The following is a 23,808-nucleotide window of genomic DNA, read 5'->3' on the forward strand; positions in this document are numbered from 1 at the left end:
ATTACATTATATTATTGTTTAAACAAAGGCGGTAGGCAACAGAAAGGTGTTTGTCTCATTACATAGTTGAAAATTTTCTCAGCTGTGAAACATTTATGCCTATTACACATGCTTTATAAGTCTTGGTTGTGGCAAATAGAGTCCTCGGGCATCTCTATAATTTTGTTTCTCAAGTAATCCTGTTTGCCTTTCTTTTTTCGTCTCTAATCATGTGTTTTAGTCTCTCATATACTAACCTCCTACTACATGTGCAAATTGGTTGGCGGGGCTAAAGTGTCAATGGTGTAGAAGTAGGCATTGATGTTCTTCTACAGAGATGGTCTTTCATCGCACTATGACGCCATACTGAGACAAAATCTGAGTCTTTCTGGGGACTTGGTTTCAGTATTGCACTAATGAGGAAGTTTCGAGTTCTGCAACTTACAGGATACTTTATAGTACAATGATTTCTTATATGTCAAAAGGTCAAGGAAATTTTGATTTCTCAATTCATGACCCCTTTAAAAATGTTCCACCACATAATGCTATTAAACCTGACAGATTTGAGATGTGATGAAAATGACATCGTAGTAGAATAAAATGACAAAAACAACAGATTTCTGTTGATGCAGGCATGTCCACTGTTGTTGGGAGACAAATAAACTAATGAGAGCATGAAAAGTGTTTTATAAAAGTTTATTTTCTGTTCACAGGGCCAAAAGTGTCTGTAGTTTTATGAAACCACTATAAACGTCTATTCATTATTTTCTTCCTCTGTACAGAAAACTCCAGAAGTCTGCTGTTAGTTGAGTAATTGTGCATGTAGGTGAAAAGATTTAATTTAATAAGCATGGAGGAATGTGAACATGGAGCCAGTGCAGCGGCAGCATTTTAGTTTGAAGATGAACCGCCTGTTTGTGTCTGATTAATTTCTCTAGAGACACTATAAACAGTCCAGGAACAAATGCACCGCCATATGCGCACACCACGAGTATGATGTCAGTATGACATCACAACCCTTCCCTGATGATGTCCTTGTCCTTGTTTGTATATATTTGTTTTTCCATCCACAGTGGAATTCTGAAAGGATTTATTGAGCCAAAAATGAAAACTGTCATTTTTGTACTGACCCGCATGTTATTCCAAATTTAAAAGTACACAGGAATATAAATCAAAATCTTTTTTCTCAATTTTTTTTTTTTTTTTTTTGACAGAAAATAAGAATTTAGGGCTGTCTTTTTTTTTTTTAATAATAATAAATAAGGTTATGACACTAAAATTTAAGATACCAGTGAAACAAAAACAACTAACCAGTGAACAAATTACAAGCATTGGCACAAATAAATACAATATAGAACGAACATACAAATTAAATAGTGCTTTATGTTTTGCTTTACGTATTTTGCAAAATAAGACTGCATAGTCTTTACTTTATAAACAAAATATTGATTCATTCTTATTAAAGCTACAGAAGTTATTCAGTCGAGAGTGCACAGAAAGCCGTCTATCAGACAGCGCGTGAGATCCAAATTGAGTTTTCTTTTGCATATTTTTGAGCTTGAATTGTTTTAAAGTGCCCATATTATGTTTTTTTTTTACATTACCTTTCATGCAGTGTGTAATATAGCTGTTTGTGAATGTAAAATTTCTGTACATTTTTAAAGATCAAAGTGCATGACAAATAAAGTTATTGTCTCCTAAAAAGAAATAATAAATTCTAAACTGCCAAAACAAGTCATAGGCAATTCCAGTCTCACTTCCTGTTACATACCTGTATAACAATAGGGGCTTTCACAACAGGTAGTTACAGGAACTCAGTTAACTAGCCACCAAGGAATTAAATGTACCCCTAATACCTGTCACATGTCTGATCTGTGTTTTCCTCCTGCTTTGTGTTTTTGGTTCAGTCCTGTGACCTAGTTTTCCTAGTGTGTCTAATTGATAATTATTTTCACCTGTGTCATGTTCATTATATTGTTAGTTCTCTTTGTTTGCCATGTGTATATATACCATGTGTTCTCCCCCAGTCTCTGTTGGTTCTCATTCGTTTGATTGTAAAGTGTATTTTTTCATGTGTTTATCCTGGTTCCTGAGTATTATGTTATTAACGTCTGCCTTCTAGTATTATTCCTCATTGTGAGAGTTTCTACACACCACGTTACGTAACAGTATTATTTTCCTGGTTGCATTTGCGCTGCCAGTAAGATCTCAGAAGTGACGTAAGCCAGCCGACATCAACGTCATTTTAGCGCAGCGGTCAACAATGTCAACAACTCTATAGCGTAAAGGTTGAGAAGTGCCTGGACTTTGCCGTTGGTCCATCTATCGCTTTTTCCATGTTCATGGAAATAAGGTGCGTTCACGCGGCCTCGTAATTCCTGTAGTTACAAGATTCTAGTTTGTAAAAAGTGTTCACGTCCTCGTAGAGCTTGTAATTACAGCTTGTAAGCTGGGAGTTTCCTGAAAGCTCTCAGATGTACCACGTGGCCGCTTTACCACCTGACTGCTGTATATTCATTTAGGCGTTGATAGTGGTGCCATGGAAACGCATAATTCCCAGTCCAAGGACCAAAAGGACGTGAACAGTTCCGAATATAACGTCACGTGTTGTCATTTCAAGATTCCGGTAAATACGAGGTGACGTGAATGCAGCTTTAGTTCATGGAGTTTTTTTAAATGGTGGGTACCAGTGTTTCATATGGCATGTGTTCAGCCAATCAACACACACTTTCATCATTGGTAGTTCCTATTGTGCTGGGTTAGACCCTACTGTAAAGTAGGAGCTAATTTAGTCCCCTTAAAAGGCTTTCCTGTAACCATAATCATTCCCAGATCCTGCAGTGTGCCAAAAAGCAGGTACTTCGGCCAATAGTTATAGGAACTATGAAAACGTTCCTCCGATGTGAAAGTCCCTAATGTAACAAATTTGCATAATGGTCTCCATTGGCTGCCTGTGAACAATATTTTGACCCACCCTCAAACACTGTACTTGTAGCTGAGGCCTGGAAGAGTTTGGTTCATGTTGACGACATGTTGAGAAGATGCTGTTTTCAGCGCTGCTAATTCACCTTGCATGCAAATCCAAAGGATATTCAAGCAGTTGCTCTGGAATTGATATGGTAAAACTGATGCCATCGTTACTGTTCATATCACTGTGTATCAAGTGCTGAGGAAGCCTCTGGGGCCAGTTGTTCAAAAGTAATCTGATCGGATTCCGGCTTTTGGATTGGATCAAATCTTGAAAATGGGTTGTTCAAAAGGAAAAAAGGATTCTGAAATCAGATTAGATCACAAAATCCAATCCTAGTTTTAATCTGGATTAAACCTTCAGTTTGTGGTGTTCAAAACTTGTCGGTAGGATTTGGATAACTTTGATCCAAAAAAAACTGGATTATCCTGATCCCAACAGGGGGTAGGATTTCAAGGTGAATTCCAGGAGGAAAATGTAGTAAAACTTTAAAACTGGTCAAAAAATACAACATTTATATCATGTAATATACATAAACATTTTTATTTTGCTCTTGTTTAGTTTAACTGTTAAATAAATTAGAAGTAGACATTAACCTACATATTTAGCCTTTCGGTAACCTTTCATCAAAGTAACAACAGACCATGATCCACTTCACATTTTAGTAGTTTAGTAGTTTCTGACAAAGGCTGTAAATTTTAGACCAGTCACAAATAGACTGGGCTGTCTGACCAATCAGAGCAGAGTAGGCTCTTGGGAAGGAAGGGTTTAGAGAGACTGAATCTTCTTTTTTACTGTCTATGCTTCTAACAAGCTGTTTTCAGACTCTTTGAGAAATGTTGATGTTATGAAAAAATTTAAGTATTTTTTTGACCTTGGATGCATGTAAACCTATTGTAGGTGACTTCCAAAATACAAATTAGGAACCTTTAAAATAGTATAATAGGGCCACTTTAAAATCGTTTGAATGCTTAAACTGTAAAACTTAAAAATGTGCAAATGATAACTTTTGGGACAAAACACAGAACTGGCCCCGTTTGGACAGTGACAATTCCGTCAACTGTCCCAAGCATCTTTTACAGTGGCTCCAGGCCATCAGGCATTCTTTATTGTCGAGCCCTGGAATTTCCATTTGAATTGTTCCTTCAAGAAGAGTCTCTGTTTATGCATGTATGTCATGTGTGGAAATGTGATACTCGGTCAGTTTGAAGTTTCTAGAACCTGCTTTCTCTCCTGAGCAGCGGAATGTTGAGCACTTCCTTTCTTTGTCTGCCCCCATTGTTGGTACTTGCTGGGCTTGTTTCGATCAGACAGACTTCTCCTCCTACCTCACACATTTCTAACCACACTTGTGTCTTTGTTCATTATGCCTCGGTCTCTCTTCCCCCTCTGTTTGTCATCGTTTTCCCAGTATCCATCTCCTGTTTTCTGTTTCACTTTCTCGCAGTTTTGAAAAGCAGTTTTATTGATATGAAAGGGTGAATGGTTTTTAATGTCATCTCTCTCTTTCTTTCTTTCATATGCACAGTGAGTCAAGTATCTGTCAGGCACGGGCCACTGTGATGATCTACGATGATGCCAATAAGAAGTGGGTCCCGGCAGGCACGGGCCCCCAGGCTTTCAGTAGGGTCCAAATCTACCACAACCCAAGCAATAACGCCTTCAGAGTGGTGGGACGCAAGATGCAGACCGACCAGCAGGTAAACAAACTACAGTCAGACAGATTTAGGTTGTGGCTGCAAACAAACAAACCATTTTTCACTGAAGGTAATACTGCAGGGAGTTGACGCATTCAGTGTAGCTGGAAATAAAATCATTCCGAAACTTGGCATCGAGCGCACACTTTAAAATAGTTTGCAAGAACTGATTTCAAGAATTTTTCTTTCACAGTTAAAGACCAGCAGCACGTACTCCAGTCTAATACTGTGTTGTTAAAGAAATAGTTCACCCAAAAATTATTAATTTTCTGACCCTCATGTTGTTCCAGACCCATATTTTTTTCTGTGTGTATACTGGGATGTTGAGCGTCAAAGACGAGCAAAAAAAGATGATAAAAATACAACAAAGGTGCTCCGTAAAGGAATTCATTTGCAAATACAAGTGACCCCATCAAAACATTTAGCTGGTTTAAAGTATCCCATTATTCTTTTTTGAATATTACCTGTCATGTAGTGTATAATATAGCTATTTGTGAATGTAAAAGGTCTGCAAAGTTTGAAAGATCAAAGTGCACAATAAATAAAGTTATTGTCTTCTTAAAGGAGAGAATCGATTCTGAACTGACGAAATGAGTTGTAAGCAATTCCAGATTAATTTCCTGTTACATACCTACATAACAATGTAGCAGATTTGCATAATGCCAGCTGATGGTCTTCATTGGCTGTCTGTAAACAACATCTACTTCCTTGTTGTTGGTTTGTGTTGTCGACATATCAAGAAGATGCTGTTTTCTCCTCTGCAAAGGCAAATCCATTTTGCATGCACTTCAAAAGTATGACGACTTTATTTGGTAAAACCGGCACCATTGAATTTACCTCGGCATAGTTAAATAACAAGAGTTCAGTACATGGAAAAGACATACAGTGAGTCTCAATCTCTATTGTTTCCTCCTTCTTATGTAAATCTCATTTGTTTAAAAGACCTCCGAAGAACAGGCGAATCTCAACATAACTGTTACGTAACAGTCGGGGTGTACGCCCTAATATTTGCATATGTTCCCAACATTATGAAAGGCATTAGACAAGGGCAGAACATCTGGATGTGCACAGCTGAATCATCAGACAAGGTAAGCAAGCAAGGGCAATAGCAAAAAATGGCAGATGGAGCAATAATAACGATTAATGATTTATGATAACATGATATTTTTAGTGATATTTGTAAATTGTCTTTCTAAATGTTTTGTTAGCATGTTGCTAATGTACTGTTAAATGTGGTTAAAGTTACCATCGTTTCTTACTGTATTCACGGAGACAAGAGCCGTCGCTATTTTCATTTTTAAACACTTGCAGTCTGTATAATTCATAAACACAACTTCATTCTTTATAAATCTCTCCAACAGTGTAGAATTAGCCGTTAGCCATAGAGCACAGCCTCAAACTCATTCTGAATCAATGTAAACATCAATTTAAACACTGTACTTACGCGATTAGACATGCTGCACGACGAACACTTTGTAAAGATCCATTTTGAGGGTTATATTAGCTGTTTGAACTTTTTTTATGTTGTTTAAGGCAAGCACGAGCTCTTGGGGCGTGGAGCACGAGATTTAAAGGGCCACACACCCTGAAGCGGCTCATTTCTAATTATGCCCCAAAATAGGCAGTTAAAAAAATGAATAAAAAAAAAATCTATGGACGCATTCAGGGGACACCTCAGACTTATATTACATCTTTTAAAAAAAGGTTCTAGGGCACCTTTAAAATCATGAATTGGTTCTTCTACATCAGTGTTAATCATCTATCATTTCCATCTGATTTTTGGGAGAGCTTATGGTTAGGGTTAGGTTTAGGGGTAAGAATAGGGTTAAGACAAAATTTTCAGACTAGAATGTTGTTCCAGGATCAACAAAATATGTTGACCCAGGAACGCATCTAACTCAGCAATATCGGGACGTGCGTTCATATCATGTATGTATTTAGTGCTGAGGAAGGGCTGAAATTCAGATATGGTAATGGATATTTAATTTCCGACACACACTTTATGTGGTAGACCAATCACTATGGAATGGCCGTCTGACCAAGCAGAGTAGACCAATTATAACAGACCAGGTCATCTGACCAATCAGAGCAGAGTAGGCTCTCGGAAAGCAGGGGTTTAGAGGGACTAAATCTTTGAACAAACTGTTTTCAGACTCTTTGAGAAATAAAGTGAAGTGCCATGTATTTTATGAGAAAATGAAAGTGTTTTTTGACCTTTGATGTATGTAAACCTGTTGTAGGAGACCTCCAAAACAAAATTAGGAACCTTTAAAATATCATAATTGGGGCATTTTAATTCCACCAGAAGTGCTAATTACAACTCACTGTTTTCTTTAATGTTTAATTTCATGTTTTTCTTTACGTTCTATCCAAGTCACTGTGCCAAAAAAAGTTGGCGAAAAAAGTAATAATACATTTTTAGTAATAAAAAAGTAGTGATATATACCGTTCAAAAGCATTTTCTTTTTTGAAAGAAAATAATAATGTTAGTGTAAAAAAAAAACTATTCTAATAAATAATACTTTTGAAAATTCAGTTTTGCCATCACATGAACATAATACATTTTAAATTATTTTAAAAAAATTTATATTTTATATATTATTTTTTTGCATTGTTATATTTCAGAAAATTACAGTTTTTACTGTATTTTTCATCAAATAAATTCAGCTTTAGCAAGCATCTGCCTTGTAATGTTTTTATAATGTCGCCATATAATTTTTAGTGAATACTTAAAACATTTGTTTTTTGACTTCAGAAGAATTTGAAAATAATGCACAAATAATATGGACTTTTTTTGTCATTATTGAAGCTCACCATCCTCAGCATCTATCCACTTTCATCAAATAGAAAAAGAGCAGCCTGAACATTCTAATAAAAGTCTGTCACCTAATGACCAAAATTGAATTTTTGGGTGAAATATTCCTCTAACTGACAGAATGGAAATAATCCATCACCTGTATCCCTCTATCTTGAGGTCTCTCTTCCCCTCCCAGCACTGTCGCCCTCTATATGCACAGACACGAATGCTCCCCAGAGATGACTACTAAAGTAGATGTTGTTTCCTGTAAGATAGCCAAACCATTTCCTGTGCGAGTTAGGCCCTCCTCCCCCATTCCCATGACTCTACTTTCCACACTCCATCTGCCTGATTCCACAAACTCATTTCTCTTTCTCTGAATGACTCAGTGACTTTTGTCTCTTTTTGTCACTGTTTCTCAGTAGTGTCTGCTTTTCTGTTGGTTTATATGTATTTTGATGACCGTGCTTCTGTGTGGCTGGCATGTTGAGCTTTTTTGGACATTTTCTTCTTTTCTTCTCTCTCTTCCCTTTCTCTCCACCGCTCTGCTTTGTGGAATTCATGATTGTAATACAAACAGAGAAACGAGGTGTCAGCACATTCACTGAAGGCGAACACACACACACACATACACACTAACGTGTTGGGTTTCCATGTTTCATGGGGACTTTCAATAGAAGTAATGTTTTTTGTACTGTACAATTTGTATTTCTAATCTCCTAAGCCTAAACATTAGCATAACCCTCACAGAAAACTTTCTGCATTTTTACATTTTCAAAAAAAAAAAAAAAAAAAAAAAAACATAATTTCGTATGATTTCTAAGCTGTTTTCTTCATGGGGACCAAAAGTGTCCCCACAAGGTCAAATATTTCTGGTATTCCTATTCTTGTGGCGACAATTGGTCCCCATAACATAGGGAATCCCTGAACCACACACACACTCACACACACTTATGTGCTCTGAAGCGGTAGAGCCCCCTCCTGGACAGTCTGGTAAACAAGCATATATTCTTGCTGGAATATACAAATAAATTTCTATCACTTTGTCTATCACAAATCTATCACTTTGGAGTTGAAGTACTTTGTGGGCACGCATGAGCAAATCCTTGTGTGCATTTAAATATATGTTAATATACTCCAAACTGCTTGGCTTTTGTTTTTACTATTTGAATAGCTCTCGGGATGGTTACATTCCCTTAACAACTAAAAAAAGGACCGCACAAAAGATTAAACAAAAAAAAAAAAAATTCAGAAATTGAAAACATGTTCATCATAAAAGAGGTGTATTTAAGTAGTCTATGAATTGCATTTAAACAATTAATAAATAAATGAAAATTAATTACTTCTTGAATAAACTATAGCAAAAAAGAGAAACTCTTTATACTGTGTATGCTTCATTTACATTTAGACATTTGTGTCTTTTCTTGTACAGGTTGTGATAAACTGTCCAATTGTAAAGGGATTAAAATATAATCAGGCCACGCCAAATTTTCACCAGTGGCGGGACGCTCGGCAGGTGTGGGGACTGAATTTCGGCAGCAAGGAAGATGCAGCGCTGTTCGCCAATGGCATGATGCATGCGCTTGAAATCCTCAACTCCATCCCTGATGGAGGTAACGTATACTCTCATTACAGCCCATATTGACCGAGCGTATCTGTTAATCTATAATGAATAAAATCAATGGAACCTTTGATAACTGCATTGTCATTAGGTTACTCCACACGACCAGTGTCCAATGGACCATCCCCAGAAGAGCTGGAACAACAGAGAAGGTACAAACTTATTTGTTGTTGTGTGCCTAACAAGGATTTTTTTTACCAGTAATTTTATTTTTGTTCACTGTTTGCTTGGTCAGTCTTTGACCTCATTTACAGACACACACATACACACTGAAGGGATTTACTGGTATTAACGAGTATTTAGCTTTCCATGAGCCCCTGAAGTGATGGGGCAAAAGTCTGGGTCAGGCCTTCTGACACTTAAATCCTCTTTTTATTCTCCTTTCTCCTTGCAGGACTACAGGGTAAAAAATGAAGCATTTGTGTCTTTTCATCAAACTTAAAATCTTTTATTATTATTATTATTATTGAATATTTGGCATTTTGGCAGATTTTATTGGTAATAAAGAAGATGATGAGGAGAAAAGCATAGAGAAGAGCTGGCCTCCCAACTTATTCTGGTTACTCCCAAGGTTTTTTTCTCCATTTCTGTCACCGATGGATTTTGGGCTTGCTTAGTTGGGGACACTTAATATTCAGCAATATTATTTACTGAATACACTGATACTATTGGATCAGAACTGAACTGAGCAGCTTTATAGCTGAACTGAACTCATTCCATAATTGATGAACTTTACAGTTATTGAACAAAACTGAATCAACACTGAACTGATTTCAATTAATTTCAAGTATTGATTTCAAGTAATGACTGTTTACTATTGTCTTTTTAGAGCTGCTTAACAGCAGAATTGAATTCTGTTTGCATCATTGAATCATTATTTTTGTTTACCACTGTAAACCTGTTTTGAAAAAAAAATCTGTGTTTACATTTACTGTTGTTCTGTGAATTGCTGCTGGCAAAATCCAGTCAATTCAATAGAAATCCATGCGAATGAGAATTTTGCGTGAGGGCAAAAGATTTCCCCATGCAGATTTTGCAAATGGGGTCAAGTTGGTCATGCAAATTTGCTGTGTTGACCAACAGAAACCTGCTTGGTTTGAAAGTGACTTCTGTGTGCTAGAGCTCTACACTATTGATAATAGACAATGGATGCAAAATTTTATAGACAATTAACTACAAGTGCTGCACCACTACTGGAAAGAAATTAAAATTATTAATACAATTTCAGTCTGCTGAATATGGATGCATTTAAAGGCACAATAAGTAAGATTTAAAATATCCAAAAAACACTAGAACAGTGTTATATATTTTGTTGACTTGTGTACTTACATTATCCCAAATGTTTCCAAGAATGTTTAAATCCAGAGAAATAAGCAATTTTAGCCAGGACACATAGTCAATGACATCCTACCCATGTTACCCTTGATTTCTGGTTTTATTTGGTAGGAACAATGGAAACAAAACTTTAATACATTATGTTTTATTAGACACGTGAGCAACTGTTTGGATAGCTTCATCAACGGAAAACTAATCATTGTTATTTAGCTCAACACAATAAGTCTTCCTCGTTTTCTTGATTTAAAGCGAGTACCACGTTTTACCATGCCTAATATCAATCTAGCTTACTGCAGTGTGCGACAAGTGTCTCATAGTAGTCGCAGAGCGAATGCACAGAATAGCATTATAATAACTTTTAACACACAAATGATAACTAATATGATAAAACAGCGCTGCTTTACCCCACACATGACCGGAAGAAGCAGAAGCACTCATCTGCGGCATAATAAAAGCTCCACTGCTCTCGAGCCGTGTTGTGTGTCGCGCTTGTTTCTCATTAACAATCACTTCAGCTCCCTCGTTCCGCTCCACCCTGCTTCATTCTACAGTAATGTTAATAAATCTTTAATACATTAGCTCAGTGCCCAAACCTGTCCTGGGGACCCCTTACCGCTGCACATTTTGTATGTCTCCCTAATCAGACACACCCAATTCAAGTCTTGCAGTTTCTACTAATTAGTTGATGAGTTGAATCAGGTGTGTTAGATGAGGGAAACATGCAAAATGTGCAGTGGTGAGGGGTCCCCAGGACAGGTTTGAGAACCATTGCATTAGCTCATTCATGAATAAGATTTCTGCCCGAGTCTCGTCGGATTCTTTTCCACCAGCTGTAGACGTTAAGACAACACCTCCCATGATTTCACAAAATCAAGGCGTCATCAAGCTGCGCCTTTGTTTTGAATAAGCGACCTCTAGCTGCAAAAAAATTGTATAGTGTGCCTTTAATTACATTTTTTTTATAGAAAAAATGTGGCATACAGCAGCATTGAACAATGTGTTAATTTTGCTGGTAAAAAAAGTCATAAATTGGACATGTAACAAATATTTGTGGCAGTCCACAGTGACATCACCCTATGTATAGGTCAACTGTACAGTGTATGTTGTTTTAAAGCTATTTTATAGTGGTGGTAATAGTTTTTAAATGAACAAGAAAATTCAAGAGACAGTGTCCCTGGCAGCAGCGGAAAGCTGAATTTTCCAAATTTCTGGAATGAGACTGTAATTCCAGAACATGCTGCACTCATCTCTCTCTCTCTCTCTCTCTCTCTCTTTGTCTGTCTGTTGTTATGGTTACCTTGATAAAGACTTTACATGGAGCCTGTTGACTCATGTCTTGACTTGACTGAAATGTTTTGAATGGCTCTCAGAGTGGCTTGACTTAACACGAAACTTGACATTGCAGTCTTGTAAGTGCCACAAAGAGTATGTACATTGTTTATGTGTGTATGTTTGGATGCATTTTGCATGTTTAAAATGGTGTTTTATGTATACTGGCTCATTTAAGAGGTCTTAGAAAGATTCAAAATATGTAAACCCACCAAATAATTGCTCACCGACTCACCCCAGTGACTTCAGTCAAGAGCTTGTCCTGTTTGTGAACTCACTCTATTGGCAACAGTGTGAAATGAAAATCTATTTTCACACTATGTATTTTCTAAATGCAGGTTATGGGTTATTAAAGGGTTAGTTCACCCAAAAATGAAATTTCTGTCATTAATTACTCTCCCTCATGTCGTTCCACACCCGTAAGAACTTTGTTCAACTTCAGAACAAAAATTAAGATATTTTTGATTAAATCTGATTGCTGACACTTTCTCTGTTAAGATCCATAAAGGTACTAAAAACATATTTAAAACAGTTCATGTGAGTTCAGTGGTTCTACCTTAATATTATAAAGCGACGAGAATACTTTTGTGCGCCAAAAAAAAACAAAATAATGACTTTTCAACAATACAGTGATGGGCGATTTCAAAACACTGTTTCGGAGCTTTACGAATCGAATCAGTGATTCGGATCTCCTAAACTGCTGAAATCGCATGACTTTAGTGCTCTGAACCATTGATTCGATTTCTAAAACTCCAGAGTGCTCATGTTTTGAAATCGGCCATCAAAAGATATTGTAGAAAAGTCGTTATTTTGTTTTTTTGGCGTACAAAAAGTATTCTCGTCGCTCTTTTAATATTAGGTAACCACTGAACTCACATGAACTGTTTGAAATATCTTTTTAGTACCTTTATGGATCTTGAGATTTACAAAGGCATTAGGCCTCATTGGATTTAATCAAAAATATCTTAATTTGTGTTCCAAAGATGAATGAAGGTCTTACGGGTTTAGAACAATATGAGAGTGAGTAATTAATGAAATTATTTTCATTTTTGGGTGAACTAACCATTTAATGTACATGTTTCTTTTTTTTCTTCCTTTTTTTTTTTTAAATAGTACATTTAAATCAAAATGTCATAACTGGATCTTCCTTTGAAAAATGACAGAATTGTCTCAGGAGATGTTTTTAGAATTTCGCCAATCATTTAGTCCACTTAAACCCGGCCCTGCAAGCTCTTGTTCATCTGCCTCCGCTTTTCAGTGTGATCAATAATCGATGCATAGAACCAAGTCCCCGAAATATTTACTTGAAGTACCACCTGAAATTTTAAGTTCATGTTTCAATAATGTAACAACGTTTCTATGTCCGTTAACGGTCACATGACATGCAGGTGAACTAAATATTTCATATTTTTTTTTATGTTTTTTTTTTTCTTCTGAATTTATTTTAATTTTTAATTTTTTATGATTTAATTATTCACTTTTTAACTCACAAATATAATCTAAAGTTGCAGTATTTGTCAGAGCCTTCTTCATGTTTTCCCCCTGCAGATTGGAACAGCAGAGGTTGGACCAGGAAAGAGAAAGACAAGAAAGAGAACGAATTGAAAGAGAACGAATTGAAAGAGAACGACTTGAAAGAGAAAGACTAGAGAGAGAAAGACAAGAAAGAGAACGGCAAGCAGCACCAGGTCAGTAGAAAGTGTTTCACCTCAACGGATGAGACTCTGTATTTGCTAGATCACTGCTGTCTTCTCTAGTTAAACTGTATCATTTATGATTGAATAAAAAAATGTTTAAGCATCTGATAAACAATACACAGAACAGGTTTTTAATTATTATTAATATAATTAACAATCATTATTTATCTGTGAGAATACTGTTGTATCCTGTTGAATGCACAGTGGTGTCATATATATATATATATATATATATATATATATAAACATTAAATATTAATTATTACATTTATATTTTTTGATTAGTAAAATATAAATATTAATTATTATTACAAATTATTTATTTTCATTATTAAAATAAAAATATATAGAATTTTTGAAAAAAGTATTGCATTCTTCAGAACTTATATTAAAGAACCAATAATACAAAAAATATTTGTCAAACCCATTATTTGTCTACCCCTATTTCTAAGCTAATATGTAATTATTTAAAATGTTTTGTGTATGTGTGTGTGTGAATCATGTGGTGTTGTTCTACTGTAGTCATTCCTCCACCACCACCTTTGGCCCCTGGAGGCCCTCCAGCTCCCCCTGGACCTCCACCACCCCCTGGGCCCCCTCCGTCTGGACCTCCCCCACCACCTGGGCCTCCCCCCTTGGGAGGAGGAGGAGCTCCACCTCCACCTGCTCCTCCTCTGCCCTCTTCTGGAGGAGGTGGCGGCGGGGAAGGAGGACCAGGTGGCGGTGGTCTCGCTGCCGCTCTGGCAGCTGCCAAACTCCGTAAAGTGCCTAAGGTGAGACACTGATTGACAGGAGAATCACAAAAAGAGAATTTTAAAATAATGTGTCATTTCCTTGTAATGTTATTTATGTTATGGTGACATCACCCGAAAATTAAATTCTTTTCAGAGGCCGAGCAAGTTATAACGTGAAGTAATAACGTGCCTTTGTGAATCATGCACAGTTGAAAGACCAGGAGTATGTTTTAAGTAGAAGAAAATATCTTAAAATCAATACGGTGTTGGAGAAACTGGCATATCTAAAACTTGTTTACTAAAAGTTTAAAGGGGGTAGAAGGTGACAACTAATCGCATACAAAGCCAGATGTAAAATAAGCGTGTTAAAGCCTGTTCATAATAACCAAGCATGATGACTATTGTGATAACTTTAAAGTTTTAATAATTGTTGTAATTTTATGAGAATAGGCAATCCACTACAAGTATAACGATAACGACAAAGAGGAACAATATTGTTGGATTCACTTTCAGAATGTTTTTTTTTTTTTTTTTTTTTTTTTTTTTCAGCCGATGAATGATAAAAACATTGTCAGCCAATCAGAATCCACTGATTCTGATTGGCGCTGGAGTATTTAAAGAAGCAAACCACATAACTGCAGGGCACATTTATAATAAATAGAAATGTATGGGTGTGTCGATGTGGACACTAATGTAATTATCGTTATAGTTATCGTTCTTGTGTGAACGGGCCTTAATGTTCCTCCTGCTGGAAATTTAAAAAGACAATGAAAAAAGTTGCTTCATGTGGAAACTTCTTAAAAGTATCCAGTTTAGAAAGAAAAAAGAATCAACTTTTATGTAAAGCAAAAGAATACAAAACATCCATTCACAAAGATGAAATTACAAATAAATGTAAATGTTATTCCGTTTGTTCAGCAGTTTAAATCATCAAGACTGATGTCCCATAACATTTTGTGCACACATTCATGCCTGACTGCGGTTATTGACTCAGTGCTTCCCCCTTGCAGGATGATTCTGGTAGTGGTAGTGGTGGTGGAGGAGGTGTCAGCAGTGCTGCGGTCAGTGTGGCGGCACCTCCTAAAGCAGACAGCAGCCGCAGTAGTGTGTCTATGCCCAGCGGAGGAGGAGGCCTTATGGGAGAGATGAGCGCAATTCTGGCACGACGGTCAGTAGAAAAATAATTAGAAAAAAATGTCGAAAAAAAATTCAAAACCATACGACAAATGTGTAGATCACAAACGCATCCCCCATTAACATTAGAATGTGTTTTAGTTTGAAAAAGATTTTTACATTATTTAGAGCCTAATGATAATGTCAGTTACCACAACAATTTAAGTTTGTCCCTCAGATTAGGGTTGTGTGATTAATTGAGTTTAAGTTTCGATTTTAATTTGGGCTTCCAACGATTATAACAATTATTGTGCCACATTCTGTTCCTTTCCTTTTAGGCAGTGCACTTTTATCCCTCCTTAACATCCAAATTATTAAAATCATGCAATGTGACTGTCGTGAACCTTATTTCCAACAAAATATACTTGATGCATATCGATATATGAAAAAATGATATAGGATATGCAAGCTCATATAAGACTTTGGTCATATCACCCATAATCGTGATTACAAAATTGGCCAAAATAATCTTGATTATGATTTTCGCTATAATCAAGCAGCCCTATCTCAGATTGTAAAAAAGGGTAGGAATGGAGCTGTCACACTAAAATATTCTTTCAAATGGAAATATACCAACCTCTACTGTTTTTTATTTTTATTTATATATGCAAGTCTTGTATTTTTGTAATTCAGTTTTTGCCATGAAGATAGCCACAGATGCTGACATGGCATTAAATGAAACTATTCTGATACTGAATCACATTTAACAGACCTTTTAGAGGTGTCATAAATCCAATTCAGTAATTTGTTCTAACTACATATGGATACTCAAATACAATAAATACATAATAAAAATATTGAACATAGAAAAATGTTTGTCGTTCAATGGTGAATGAATCCTTGGTTTGGAATGACACAATTGTGAGTAATTAAAATAATTTTCATTTTTGGGTCAACTATCCATTCAAGTAATTCATCCTTGCGCCAAGTTTATTACTGCTAATGCGTCTTTCATTTTATTTTACAAACTTGCTACTGATGCTGTCAGATATTAAGTTGTAAATAACCCATTGAACTCTTTTGAACTGTATTGTAAATGAATGATTTAAAAAAAAAAAAAAATCAAAATACTCTTTGTTTTTAACTGGTTGCTGACACAGGAGAAAAGCAACCGATAAAGGGGAGAAGCCGCCTCCCAAAGCAGAACTTCCCAAAGCAGAAGAGCCCAGTAATGTAAGAACACTTTCTTTTAAGGATCATTTTGGGTAAATGTCTCAGTTCCACAAAGCATAAGCTTGATTTTCCCCCAGTTAAGCACAAACACACAGATTCTTAAGATTTCATTATTTATGTCAGTCAAAGTCCTGATTGCCTACACAAAGCTATCCTAAACCATAACCATAACCTTAGCACTGGTAGCATATCCTGATAGACAGCATTACTGTTTGTCACGATCAGATCCATTTAAGATTTTTCTGAAAGTCTGACATTTTTGTAACAGGAGATTGTGTGTTGAGTTGACCAATTTGTGATGTGGGGTTTGTGCTTAACTGGTTTTGGGATTAAAATCCTGCAAATCATTTCCTGTAAATCGACATTTTTAAAGTGCATGCAAAAGTCTTAAAAGATTTATAGAGCTTGTCTATAGACTTGGAATGGATTGAATATGCTATTACTGTAAATGTAAGTAGTAAAATTGAGTTAGACTTGAAACACCAGCACTATTACTGAATCCTGAAGAAGCACGATTCATTCTACTCTGTCTGTTTCTATTCCTTTCCCTGTTGATCTTCAGGATGATTCCGACACTCAAGGCCCAGGCGGTAAGGATACAATGCATTTGTGATTGATATTTGTAACATTTAGATACTCATTTAATCTTTTCTAATCTCTGAATTTTTTTTTTCTTTTTTTTTTCATTAACAGACTTTAGAAGACCATGGGAAAAATCAGCCACCATGCCCAGGTAAACACTCATTTACAGACACATATTGAACTGTATTAAATATTGAATTGAGAACTTTTGTCTAAATTATGTAACAGCACTGAATCTCCTTTAGTCTGGTGTTTGAAGAACTCCAGCTGTTGAGTATGGACAGTGTGACTGTCCATAGGGCCCTGTAGTTTAAAGTGAAGTGTATATATACAGTACATGTCTCAAACAGGACTAACTCGGCACCCAGAAGTCTGGAATCGCCCTCTTCCTCTAGTCCGCTTACCAGGTATTTGTAATACAGTATGCTCTCATGTGGTTATGGTTTAACACTGTCAGCGCCTCTGGTTCCCCTGCTTTCACACACATTTACCTAAACATGCAATGCAATAAAGTAGTAAGCCACGCAAGTCTTTTAATCATTTTAATGCATCCTTGCTTAATAAAAGTATGAACTTCTCAAACTTAAGTGGTACTCTATATATCTGTTGTATGGGAATATACAAATATTTCAGACCTCTATTCATTTTACAACTAGTTATTTCTACAAACACACCCCTAAAAAAAAAAAAAACATTTTTTTAAAATAAAAATGGTTCCCTGAGTGATTCTGTATGAGCTTCAAAAAATTGTCACATATGGAGAGTGTTACATGTGTCTCAGATACAGACGCAGTGTCAAGTTCACCTGTGAAAGGGAACATTTACTTTCTGAAGCCCTATTTTCTACATGCCCAAAATTAGTTATTTTCAGATTGTCAGATATTTTGTCACCAAAGTATGGATAGATTCTATACACACACACACACACACACACACACACACACACACACACACACACACACACACACACACACACACACACACACACACACACACACACACACACACACACACACACACACACACACACACACACAGTGTTGGTTCAGGGAGTCTGGACTTGACCCATCGTAAGACTGGAATGGATCTGCGTTTCTGATCTTTAAACTTGTCAGCTTTGGAAAACTCTTTGGCTTTCTGTAATGTCTGTAGATCTGTGAAACACTGTCACACAGTATTACATGTCCCATAACAGCATTACATGGTTTATTTAGGGGACTTACATTTGTTTTCAAGCTTGGGTTTATTGCTTTGGCTCTGCTGCTATTCTCTTATTGTCCATAGGGGGCTCCGTGTTACTGACTTTATTACTTCTGTTTCCAGCAGATTTGTGTAAGAGCCCATATTAAAGCTCTCTCCACATCCATGACCTAAATTCTAAAACCACAGCATTACTTTTGCTGCGTTCAAATTCAGATATTAACCTTCCTAAATGGTATGTAAGAACAGAATTAACACCCCAAAATTGTATGTTTAAAATATCAAGTAAAATGTGCACAGACTATCAGTTTTGTGTGTCCTTGCTTTATTTCCAGCTAATACTGCCCAAAACCAACACTGGAAGAGAAGTTGATTATTCACTTTCGACTTTTTCCAAAGTAAATACTGCACTCTTTTTTTTTGTGAACAGCAGCTTTTTGGCAGTGACATTGTTACAATTGAAGCCATGGAAGTGAATGAGACTTTGATGTTGGGTTTTTCCTCTGACTTCTAAAAGTAATTTTGGACTTGTTTTAAGCTGGTCTATTGCCATTTGGGGCGGTGTACAGTCCGTTGCTTTCTTTCTCTTTCTCCTTTCCTTTTTTCCTTTTTCCCTCCTCTTTTTACCTATTTTAATTTATTAATTACTTGACTCTTCCTGTCTTTTCAGGATGAAACCTGTTAACCAATCAGCAGAGCCTGAGAGTGGAGAAGGAGAATCAGAGATGGAACGAATTAAACAGGTCAGAATCAAAGTCAATAAACGAATAGATAACCATACAGGAATGTCAAAAATACCAGTGTTTTATGGAAACTTGTTTCATCTAACCATTTTAAGCAGCTCTTAGCGAGTTAGTCTGAACTCGCACAACATTTACAGCAGATTCTTACGATTAAAATGAGTCCAAAATCAACATAATCCAATGCGTCGATCACGAGATATTGATCACGGAGTGAGGAATAAAACCCCACAGGCACACAGATGCTATAACTAAAATCAGATGTAGCTTTCACATAGCATTCTCACTTAATGAAACATGCATAGATAATAAAAAATGAAAAATTTTAAAAATGCCCATTAGGGGGCGTCAAGGGCTAAACAAAAAGTCTTCCTTGGTTCCAAATGCTGAAACTTTTGATTACCTTATTCTATCACCAGATGCAGCTCACATGTAGGGGAATTTAACCAAAAAAGAATTGTCCTCCTACCTTTTATATATATATGTATATGTATATATATATATATATATATATGTATATGTGTGTATATATATATATATATATATATATATATATATATATATATATATATATATATATATATGTATATATATGTATATACATGTGTATATATATATATATATATGTATGTATGTATGTATGTATGTGTATATATGTATGTGTAAAAAAATGTAACCATGGCCTTAAACAATTCCTAAATAAACTGCAAATTTATAAACTGCAAATTTTTAAGTTTTCTACCAGATTTATTTCATGCACAGATTGCTTCTAACAGCTCAGTGGTTTAACTTTTGAAAACAAAGAAATTAATATAACCATAAATGTTAGTTTTGTAGAGGGGAAGTTATTTTGATTAAAAATTATGAGGGCACATTAATTAAAAAAAAAAAAAAAATAATGATGTGCACAGATAAATCATTTATAACATATACTGTAATATTCCATAAAAAAAGATTTGTCAATTTGATTTCATGGTGACTTTAAACTAATAAGGTGAAGAACCTTATTACGCATCAGACAAATACATGAAAGATCATTTGTTATTAACTGACATTAGCTATACAACATCTAATGCTTAGAAAATCCTATACTGACAAAATGCACCAATTCCAGGGTCCCTGGAAAGAGGTTTGGTTAAGTGATATTTATGTTCCATGTGGTTGAGGGAGCAGTCCGGTGGCGGTGACGTCTTCCACTGATTGTGCTGGGTAACAATGCAGGGTAAAAAAGGAGTCAGAATGCTTTTTTTAAACTTCATTTGGTAGCCAAATGCTCTCTGGCTCTTTACTTGATTAATAACTTTATCAGTTAACTTTTTATTTAATTGAGAAATACTTGAAATACTTTTTTATACAGTTTAATTGTGTAAAACAAAAACAATTATTTATTTAATACTGGCTGGTATTAGTTACTGTTAATAAATGTTTTAAAGTCACCATGAAATAAAAATTGACTTTTTTTTTTAAGCTGTACTGCAGCATTTTTATAAATGATTTATCTTTGCTCATCATAATTTTTTTTAACTTTTAACACCGTTTACAGTTGGTATTAAGATGCGTTTTGGTAGATCGGATCACAAGTGGACGAGGGAGGCACATTCCCGTTTACACCTGGTGTCTTAATCCATCTCTTTTGTCCACTTTCAACCACTTCTGTCCCAATTTCTTCGAGGGGAGGGTCTATGGGTGTGTAAATGTAAGGGTTTTTTTCAGATCTTTCGATCTATATGTAAGCTTGCACAACTAACATATGAACATTCCCGGAGATGACAGAAAAACATACGGACAGCAGCAGCTCTCGTTTCTGCTCTGATCATCGAAAGACCACGGCGAACACATTTAGGCGAAGAGTAGGTGGTCTTTTGTGGCTGTTCGAACACATTCAAAAGCAATCTGATCGAATGCATTTTCGACGACCTCTGGAATTAGTCAAAAGAGGACAAGCTCAAAACATTTTAGATCCTGTTTCCACCTGTATTTTAGCGTTGTCCACTTGTGATCCAATCGACCAAAATGCATCTTAGGCCCTGTTTCCACCTGGTATTAAGATGTGTTTTGCTCAATCGGATCACAAGTGGATGAGGGAGACACATACCCGTTTACACCGGGTGTTTTAATTCGTCTCTTTTGTCCACTTTTAACCACTTCTGTCCTGATTTTTTTTGTTTTTTTTTTTGTTTTTTTTAGATCTTTCGATCTAATGGACAAAATAAGCTCACACAATTTACATATGTATGCACCTATGACAACAGAAAAACATACAGAGAGCAGCAGCTTTAATATCTGCTCTGATAGCCAAAGGTTCGGCCAAATGCAGTGAGTGTGTGTTATCAGGAATGGTGAGAGAACATTGTGCTTGGTACATTTTTCATTCTCAAACCAAACTTGGCTCTTCAGAAGACAAAAGTTTAAATCCCGTCTGGCTAGCACGCTTTCCATAATGTTTATGCGTTGGGTCAGTAGGCAGTTTTTAGTGGCTGTTCGAATGCATTCAATCATATGAGCGTTACCACTACGAAAGCAATTTGGTCAAATGTATTTTCGACTACCTCTGAAAGTGGTTAAAAGTGGACAAGCACAAAATGTTTTACACCCCGTTTACACTTGTATCTAGCGTCGTCCATTTGTGATCCAATTGACCAAAACGCATTTTAATGCCAGGTGTAAACAGCGCCTCTGATGACATGTTTACTGGCTTGAGGGCGGGGCAACCTGTCACTCACATGAGATCACAGCAATAGGAAACCACAGTGATTCAACGATTCAATTAATTCCTGATAGGCAAAATCAAGTCCCGCTCTACAATTTTTCTTGTTCGAAAAGCTGTTTCACTCTGATATGTGTTATTTCAGTGGTTCTCAACTCCAGTCCTCGGGACCCACTGCTCTGCACATTTTGTATGTCTCTCTTATCTGACACACTCAATTCAGTTCATGCAGACTCTCCTAATGAGCTGATGATCTAAATCAGGAGTGTTAAATAAGGGATACATACAAAATGTGCAGAGATGTGGGTCCCGAGGACTGGAGTTGAGAAACACTGTGTTATTTCATGCTGAGTTTAAATAAAGGAGTTTGTTCTTCAGCATCTCACTTTTTGCTGTTTGTTTTGACAACTGAAAGTTTTGTATTGCGATAACGCTATAACCTTGATATAACCATGATTTTAATCAACATTAAAGATATTATCATGTGAACATGAATTTGTGTCCATCTGATTCGTTAGGAACTCCTAGAGGAGGTGAGAAAAGAGCTTCAGAAGGTTAAGAATGAAATCATCGGAGGTGAGTACATCTTTTACTTCCGGTCCCTGCTGTGTTTAAAATGAAATTTTTTGTTTTCATTTATTCCCATGTGTTCTTTCACAGCCTTTATTCAGGAGTTACAGAAACGAGGATCTACATAGTCCCACATAAAAGGATGGAAAGGGATCGCTCTGTCCTGAGAACCCAGGGATACACACACGCACACACACACAATCACACAGGGACTTAACCCTAAATCATTACCATTCAACCCAAGATGAGCTTTGTTGTACCTTTACCTGCCATCGTTTTCTTTCACATTCATCCATTTCTTTTCTCTCCACATTTAGTTTTACGTATTTAGCTTTCCACTTAATGTTTTACATACACATCGTCACCCTCGCACTTGATTCCTGTAATACACAGTGCATAAATGCTCACCGCAAAACTTGCCTAAGGTTATTGTATTCAGGGAATATAGCATATCACTTATCCCAGTGACTGTAATGGCCATGTACAGACCCGCAGAGCCCGCAAGTTATGATGCAGCACTAAGGAGGCAAAATCAAGACAGATCTTGGAGAAAAAGACCTGCAGTACTCACACTATACACCACACGTGGCCGGACCACCATGTCAGGTTCCACCTTCAGCTGGGAGATTTTCATGTCAGACCTGATTTAGCCTCTTTTTTGGTATAGGGAAAACAAATTTAACACATTAATTTGAGGCTCTGAGCTTCATGTTTTGTGTGTGTGGTTGCATGTTTGCGTGTATGGATGTATGGCTGCACTTGCCTCTGTTTATGGGTGCCATCTTGAATGTGGTCACCTGACCGCCACTATCCGTTGGTGCGAAACAACTGTTCTCATAGCTTCAGCCCTCATTTGAAATGTTTTTTTAAACTTTTGTGTTGAGATATGAAATACTATGGCCATGATCATTTTTGTCTGTTGGCCATGCCAAACTGCCTTGGAAAATACATATAAATATAAATATATATGAGGTATATATATTTGTTTTGAGGGAAAATGATAGAAAACTTGAGATAATGTTTCTATTTTAATTGAAATAATTGGTGAATGGGGACTTATTGTGATTTATAATGTTTTCTTTTCAGAGATTATTTTCGATTTTCTGTTATCTTTTTTGTTTCTTTTTCTATAGAATATAGGCTTTTTACACTGAAATATATAAAGAAAATTGCGTAGAGACACTGGATTAGATGCCTTTATAGTCAAATACAGATGCTTCTTCTACTGCACTTGTGTCTGCCTCGTTTTTATTACCACCATATGCCCACATATCACAAGAAAAATATTAATTTAGCCTTGCCAAAAAACACATTTGGCTTATTCATTAGATTTCGCTGTTGTTTTTAAATTGTTTGTGGTGTTTCAGATACTAAAATTGTTATGATAATACAGGTTAACCTAGTATGGATACATAGGATGAGAAACATTGAAGTGAATCCTTAAATCAGCTCTTTTAGGTTTCAATGCAATAATCTATTGTAGCCTACATATGACACAAGTAAAAC

At 36.2% G+C, this 23,808-nt stretch overlaps 1 protein-coding gene across 3 annotated transcripts in view; it reads left to right on the forward strand.

Moving 5' to 3' along the window:
* The window catches only part of vaspb (vasodilator stimulated phosphoprotein b), a 54,469-nt gene extending 30,661 nt beyond the window's left edge, over positions 1–23,808 (forward strand). Inside the window, exons 2-14 of one of the 3 annotated variants that reach the window (XM_067389774.1) lie at positions 4,476–4,647; positions 8,874–9,054; positions 9,154–9,214; positions 13,275–13,414; positions 13,946–14,196; positions 15,168–15,325; positions 16,431–16,503; positions 17,066–17,093; positions 17,197–17,236; positions 17,436–17,492; positions 18,956–19,028; positions 22,251–22,308; positions 22,393–23,808. In XM_067389774.1, the coding sequence (XP_067245875.1) occupies positions 4,476–4,647; positions 8,874–9,054; positions 9,154–9,214; positions 13,275–13,414; positions 13,946–14,196; positions 15,168–15,325; positions 16,431–16,503; positions 17,066–17,093; positions 17,197–17,236; positions 17,436–17,492; positions 18,956–19,028; positions 22,251–22,308; positions 22,393–22,430 (1,330 nt within the window). In that variant the 3' untranslated portion in view covers positions 22,431–23,808. The remainder of the gene's footprint in view (positions 1–4,475; positions 4,648–8,873; positions 9,055–9,153; positions 9,215–13,274; positions 13,415–13,945; positions 14,197–15,167; positions 15,326–16,430; positions 16,504–17,065; positions 17,094–17,196; positions 17,237–17,435; positions 17,493–18,955; positions 19,029–22,250; positions 22,309–22,392) is intronic. The other 2 variants (XM_067389775.1, XM_067389776.1) reach the window with 2 other exon arrangements.

The sequence above is a fragment of the Chanodichthys erythropterus genome, chromosome 7 (assembly GCF_024489055.1).
Source record: "Chanodichthys erythropterus isolate Z2021 chromosome 7, ASM2448905v1, whole genome shotgun sequence".
In the NCBI taxonomy this organism is placed as follows: Eukaryota; Metazoa; Chordata; class Actinopteri; order Cypriniformes; family Xenocyprididae; genus Chanodichthys; species Chanodichthys erythropterus.